We start from the raw sequence: 6,600 nt of genomic DNA, 5'->3' as shown, positions 1-6,600 counted from the left end.
GGACTGTGGTGCTGTGGATCCGGTGGAGGCTCTGCGCGGTCTGCTGAGGCCAGACTGAGGGTGGAGTTTTCTTACTACCAGCTGATGGAGGACCTGCAGGCCTTCAGCCGGGTGTGGGCTGTGGGAGGGGTTTTGTGCTCCATGGGTGGAGATGGACAGTTAAAGGTTCATTTTTGAAAAGAGTTTTCAGGACTGAAAGTTCTTTTCTGGTTTTGTGTGTTTTTTTTGGTTTTCGTTGCTCTGAGGAGACGATGAAACAGTGATTTGATTTGTAATTGCTAAATGTAAATAAAGGGATTTTTTAAAATCAAATCTCTCTCTCTCTCTCTATATATATATATATATATATTAATTTATACTTTCAACATATTGCACCAAAATAGCCTGTAATATTAATTATATTACTTTCATTATTGCTGTTGTAAGCTACTGTCATTACCGTCTGTCTCTCTCTCTCTCTCTCTCTCTGTCTTTCTGTCTCATTGTGTCATACGGATTACTGTTGATTTATTATGCTGATCTGTTCTCTACGACATCTATTGCGCGTCTGTCCGTCCTGGAAGAGGGATCCCTCCTCAGTTGCTCTTCCTGAGGTTTCCACCGGTTTTTCCCTGTTAAAGGTTTTTTGGGGAGTTTTTCCTGATCAGCTGTGAGGGTCATAAGGACAGAGGGATGTCGTATGCTGTAAAGCCCTGTGAGGCAAATTGTGATTTGTGATATTGGGCTTTATAAATAAAATTGAATTGACTGAGGTAGACTGACAGGATTGATATGTCTTATTCACTCAGCAGCTGACTTGTTGAATGATGGCGAGTGGATTTAATAATAGTGATAATAATGATGATGATGATGCTCATCACAGTGACAGTGGCAGGGCTACAGACCGTTTTTTAATTGCGACAAACTTCAGCAAATGACTCATTAACAATGGTAATACATGCAAAGTATGTGACCAAAGTCATGACGGCGGGTTACGGCTTTGATCAGCGAATATAATGTGACTTGGGATGTACGCCAAACGCTGGCTCCGTTATGTAGCAGATCCAACTGTGCCGACGTCAGCAGAAAAGGACGTCGCTTTATGTGACGCTACAGCAATCCTCACTCCTCACTCCTTGTATGTTTCCTAAGTGGGAGAGACTAAACAGTTATTAACAGTTATACAGGACTTGGGACGTACCCCAGGTGGCTATCTCACTGAAGTACACAGAGGGGCAAACATTCACATCTAACAGGCTCAAGATGTTGGTGTCATCTGAAAATTTGATTGACATGATTGTTAGGATGTGAACTCCTACATTCTTTAATGTACAATGTCAAGAGTACAGGAGAACTGACAGAGCCCTGAGGCACACCTGTGCTCCACTGTTTTACTGCTGAGAGTGAGCTGTTCACTCTGACTTGTTGGGTCCTACTCATTAAGAAAGAATAAAACCAGTTGATGATAAAAGAATTCACCTTCATGTTGATTAACTTCTCAATGATCAGGTAGGGTTGGACTGAGTTAAAAGCTCAACTAAAATCTGCAAATAAAACTCTAGCATATGGTTTGGGGTCCTCTACATGCTTATTAATTAAATGAGTGACAGAAATAGCTGCATCCTCAGTGCTACGGATGCAGCTAGTGGAAAGAAAACAAACAACCTGGCTGACAGCTGTAATCCAGGAGAGACTGTGACACACCTGAATGATCTTTGTTTTTAAAAGCTAACTTTTTCCTGTTAATACATGCTTCAATCTCCTTAGTAATGTCAACTTTATTATTGGGGAAATGTGAGATATCTTTTTTCTCAACCACATTATCCACACACATACTGATGTAGTCTGTGATGGTTGTTGTAGTCTCTTCAGGCTCTAAACTATGAAACATGCTCCAATCAGTGCTGAGGAAGCAGCCCCTCAGTGTTTCTATGCTGTCGTCAGTCCACTTCAGCACTGTTTTGTGCTGGGGCTTGGTTGACTTTGGCACTGATTTATAAGTGGGCATAAGATGCACCGTTGAGTGAATTTGCGATTGGAGGAAGGGTAATTGACCTGTAAGCACCAACTATGTTACCAAAGCATTTATCCAGTATTTTTGAGTTTCTGGTGACAACAACAAATTCTGATATAAGGTTAGCAACTCTACCAGCGTAACCACTGGGAGGGATGTATGCTAAACACAGAATAATATTGCCAAACTCTCTTGGGAGGTAAAAGGGACGCATAGATATACATAGACGCTCCAGATCCGGACCACACAGACTTTTTATTACTTTAAATTGCTTGCACCAGTTATTCCTCACATAGACAATTAACCCCCCACCTCTTGATTTCCCTGATAAGTCATTTCTGTCTGCACAGACGCAAGAGAAGCCCTCCAGCTCCACCAGTGAGTCTGGGGTGTCCTGATGGAGCCATGTCTCCGTCAGTGCGATAACGCTTGATTCTCTATATTGATGCCAAAATCTTCTGTTTACTCATAGCTCCTCCATTTTACAGCGCAACAACCTTACGTTGCTTAGTATAACTGAGGGCAAAGATGGTCTATTACCGCGTCTGGGAGCCTCTCCTGCCCCTCTTTCTCTGCTGTGATTTCGCAGCTGGCTTCGCTCTTATGTACTTTGGCAGATGGTCCGGGGGTGCCTTGCTTTTATCCCACAGAGCAAGCAGGGCCTCCCTTGAGAATACAAGGTGATGTTCTACCTGCGAGGATGATGGGGACAGGATCATCCTTGTAAGTTCACCCACCACCAGAAGAAGAAGAATCAGCAGGGGCAGGAGTGCTGTCATGGCTGCGTTGTTTCTGACCTTCGAGCTGTCGCTGCAGTGTCCAGGTGCAAGGCTACTGCCCTTGGCACCGACCCACTGGACGCTGTATTCTCCTTGAACGCCCCACCTCCACTGCTGTGGCCAGGAAGTCCATTAGGTGGATTGTGACTGGATGTGCAGTCGCTATGGTGACAAGCTGCCCAGCTGTCCAGTTGAAGATCCAGCTGCTCGGCCATGGCCATCGGCGCCTACCCACTGGATGTTGCTGCTCCTTCCGCGGCGTCACACCTCCACCCCCGCGCACAGGGGCTAACTTCACTGGCTGACTGGTTGCTCTGTTGCTGCCCCTTTAGACACTGATCTTCTCCACCACACCATTGCACTGCCGCTGTGTAGCAATCACGCAGCTATAGAATGCTAGCTCGTTAGCTCCGGCATCCACGTTGTCTCCTGGCATGGAATAGGGGCATACATTCATCTAAACCAACTAAACTTAAACGCCAGTAATCCTAATTGCACAACGTTATTGTACGTACAACATATAACCACATAAAATAACACAGAAACATAAATAAATGCAATAAAAGCAATATGCAGCCGCAGCACTAACACAATTTCTTACAGTTTGTATGCCCACAGCAAACAAAGATCCAGCGTCTGCAGACATACTCCAATCGTGGCTCTTGTGTGTTTTTTATTGACCACATTGAGCTGCACCTGTGTGTCAAAGTGTGACGGCTACTCATCTCAAAAACAGAATTTTGGAGCCTTAATTATAGTGACCCCATCTGGCCAACTGGCGTCATGTTTCTTGAGCACCCATCTGCACTAGTGGCTGACATTTTTCTGGGAGTCCCACGGTGCACGTGAATCAGTTTCACTATTCGTCACGTGATTGGGACGGGATGGGAAAGAAAGTCAACGTGAGTAGTTGTAGTTGAAACTAGCTCCACCTCCAGCAGCTACAACAGTAACATGCTGCTCTAACACTGATGCTTCACTATTAATAATCTAATGATGTCATATATAATAATATCAGTCAGAGGAACCAAACATTACTTTTCCTGCAATACTTTAACTACATTTTTCTCTCTCAGAACTGGTTCTTATGACGTGTTGTCTGACCACATCAGAAATCAAATGTGTTTATCATTCTGAACAGCTTCAATGTGGAGTGAATGTAAAAATAATTAAAATAATTAAGGTAGGCATTGTGTGATCCATGTACTGTATTTTTTTTTAAAACATTTTTTATTTTACTGTAACTGAAACACAACACGGGAGTGGGATGGGACAGGACTGAAAATCCACTCCCGTGTCACCCTCTAATCTGCACACAACTTCTAATCACTGGTAAAAATTTCATATGTCTAGGATGTAACATGTCACGGGAATGTGTAAAAACACTTCTGGAGAAAAAAAAAATGAAGTCAAAGCAGAAACAATAGGCCCATCAGCCTTGAACACTAAAATGAACATGCATTTATGGACCTCATCTTGCTTCATGCAAAAAAATGTATTGCATATTTATGGAAGAACATTAATAGACCAAGCATTACGCAATGAATAAGACAGATGTTATCAAGCCTTTCATGAGAAACAACAACTTAAATATTGAAGGCTCAACAGCTTCATAAATTATGTTAAGGATTTAGATTTATCGGCTCTTCAAGTCAATGATTACTCTCTGTGGACAATGCAGTTTCTGAGCTTGTATAATTTTTATTTTAAATACTTGTCACACTCAAATTGACTCCATTTTGTACAGATTGACATTTATTAACAGAGCTGGAGTTTTCTTCATTTGTTTTTCTTTCTCTCTTTGTTCTGTGTCAATGCAGCACTTTTAGTTACGTGTTATATCAGTGTAAAAGGCTATAATTTACAGTACTGACACTTTAAATAAAAATATTCAGGGGTAAAAATTGAAATGGTGAGATTTTCAGAATCTGCACTCATTAGGCTGCTTCTGTCCTAAATTCAAAGCCAGACTTAAAATCGAATGTGGTTCTTAAGAAGCTTCTGTAAGATTTGATTTAATACTTTGAATTTAATTTTGTATTTCTTGCTCATGAAATCATCTAGACTCCGTTTGGGGTTGTTATATATGATCTCTACAGTATATACTACATTTACAAGCACATACAAATCTCAATACACTTCATCAAGTCTAACATGAGACCTTGGCTGAGACAACTGAGAGTTTCAGTCGACAACATAGATGGTACATGAGGACAGGTCTGATGGTATGATCTCTTATGCCATAAATGAGAGAACTGAGACATCTGGGGAAGATGAAAATACACACATATATAACAGTATGGGAGCGCACAAGTGCTATCCTTTTTGCAATTCTTGAAAGAGCTATGAGCATTGAGTTGTACATAGTTGACACGAGACTGAGGCCCAGCTGCACCAGATGAAGCAGCAGTGTGTTACGAGCCTTTTGGGCTGAAGCTTTGTCTGTGGAGGCTGACCTGGCTGCTATCATCACACCGATATAAGAAGAAGTGACCACCGTACCAGATGATACAAACAGAAAACAAGTGTAGGCTTTGTCATAATGCTCAGACACTGGGTCAAGAATAATTACAAAAGTACCACAAAAATCTTTCATCTGCAGACTCTCCAGATCTTCAAATGGAAAATCTAACATTAAAAGAACTCGAGTGAGGATATTTAGTGAACTGAAGGTCCAAACCACAATGATAGCCACTGCTGTGTTTCTGATGGTGATGATGGCAGAGTGCCTCAGTGGGTAGCACACAGCTACATATCTCTCCAGAGACATCACCACCAGTGTGACAGGAGAGACTTGATCTGCAAATTTAGCAAGCATGATGAGAACACCACACACAGGATATGTCAGCCTTATTCTACAAGCAGACAGTAGGTACAGTAACTGACCCAGTACCATCTGTACAGTGTCTGCAAAGAGAAGGTTAAACAGAAGAATGTAACGAGAGGTCTCACGAAATACTGTTTTACTCCTCAAAGTGAATAACATGACCCCGTTAATGAAGAGAAACACACAGCATGGCACTGTAGTCAGAGTGGAAATCATCACTCTCTCCAATAAGCCCTGAAACATTTGTCCAGCAGTGACATTGATCAGAGATTGATTTGCATACAACATTTTAGAGAAGCAATTAAACTATTAATCAATGTAAAACACAATTAATTCCTTCCAGTTTGTATGCCCACAGCAACAAAGATCCAACGTCAGCAGACATGCCTGTTGAGTTCACATGGAAAATCTGAAATAAAGCAAATACATTTCCCCTCTGCAGACAGTTAGCAGGTTCAATCTGTGCTTCTTGCCATGTGAGTGGAGCTCGTCTGTAAGGTTTGCCTACCCTCACAGACTATATATGAGCTCTGTCCTTCCACCCATTTCATGTCACACTATCACGTCTGCATTGTTGAAGTTTAGGGATATGTAATTTCTCTGCCATTCTTTGTCAGAAACCTGGCCACGTGATGCCTTCTGAGACTGAAGAGCATCTCTCTCTAACTTTGTTACATTCTATTATTTCAGCTGTTGCTTTGCTTGTATTAAGCGCTGCCGTGCTTCATCTTCACTTTATGGAAAGAGTTACACTGCTGAATCTGTCAGCAGTGTCCAGATATGAGGTTTTCTGAAAAGGTGTCAAACTAAAATTGCACACTGCTCATTGGTATGTTTTCTTATTTAGTCCTCAAGACCTGATATATATTTAGATTGCTTTCTTCCCATCAACCTTCACTAACTAACATCAACGTCTTCATCCAAACCATTCATTTGACTCTAAGACCTCATCACAACTATGCTACCTTAAGAAGTCTCATCCTTAGGAAACACTTCTTTAT

The 6,600-nt window shown here is 41.7% G+C and overlaps 1 protein-coding gene across 1 annotated transcript; it reads right to left on the bottom strand.

The window, feature by feature from the left end:
• Nucleotides 1-4,921: 4,921 nt before the first annotated feature.
• On the bottom strand, nt 4,922-5,887 carry LOC125897852 (odorant receptor 131-2-like). Its single transcript, XM_049591308.1, has one exon. The coding sequence runs from the start codon at nt 5,885-5,887 to the stop codon at nt 4,922-4,924; it is 966 nt and encodes a 321-aa protein (XP_049447265.1).
• Nucleotides 5,888-6,600: the final 713 nt, after the last annotated feature.

Source organism: Epinephelus fuscoguttatus, linkage group LG12 (genome assembly GCF_011397635.1).
Source record: "Epinephelus fuscoguttatus linkage group LG12, E.fuscoguttatus.final_Chr_v1".
Taxonomy (NCBI): domain Eukaryota; kingdom Metazoa; phylum Chordata; class Actinopteri; order Perciformes; family Serranidae; genus Epinephelus; species Epinephelus fuscoguttatus.
Note: the sequence above shows the minus strand (reverse complement) of the source record. Positions and strands in the feature narration are given on the sequence as shown.

Bases quoted from the DNA above. Each gene is read 5' to 3' on its own strand.
- LOC125897852 (XM_049591308.1), bottom strand. From the start codon at position 5,887: ATGTTGTATGCAAATCAATCTCTGATCAATGTCACTGCTGGACAAATG.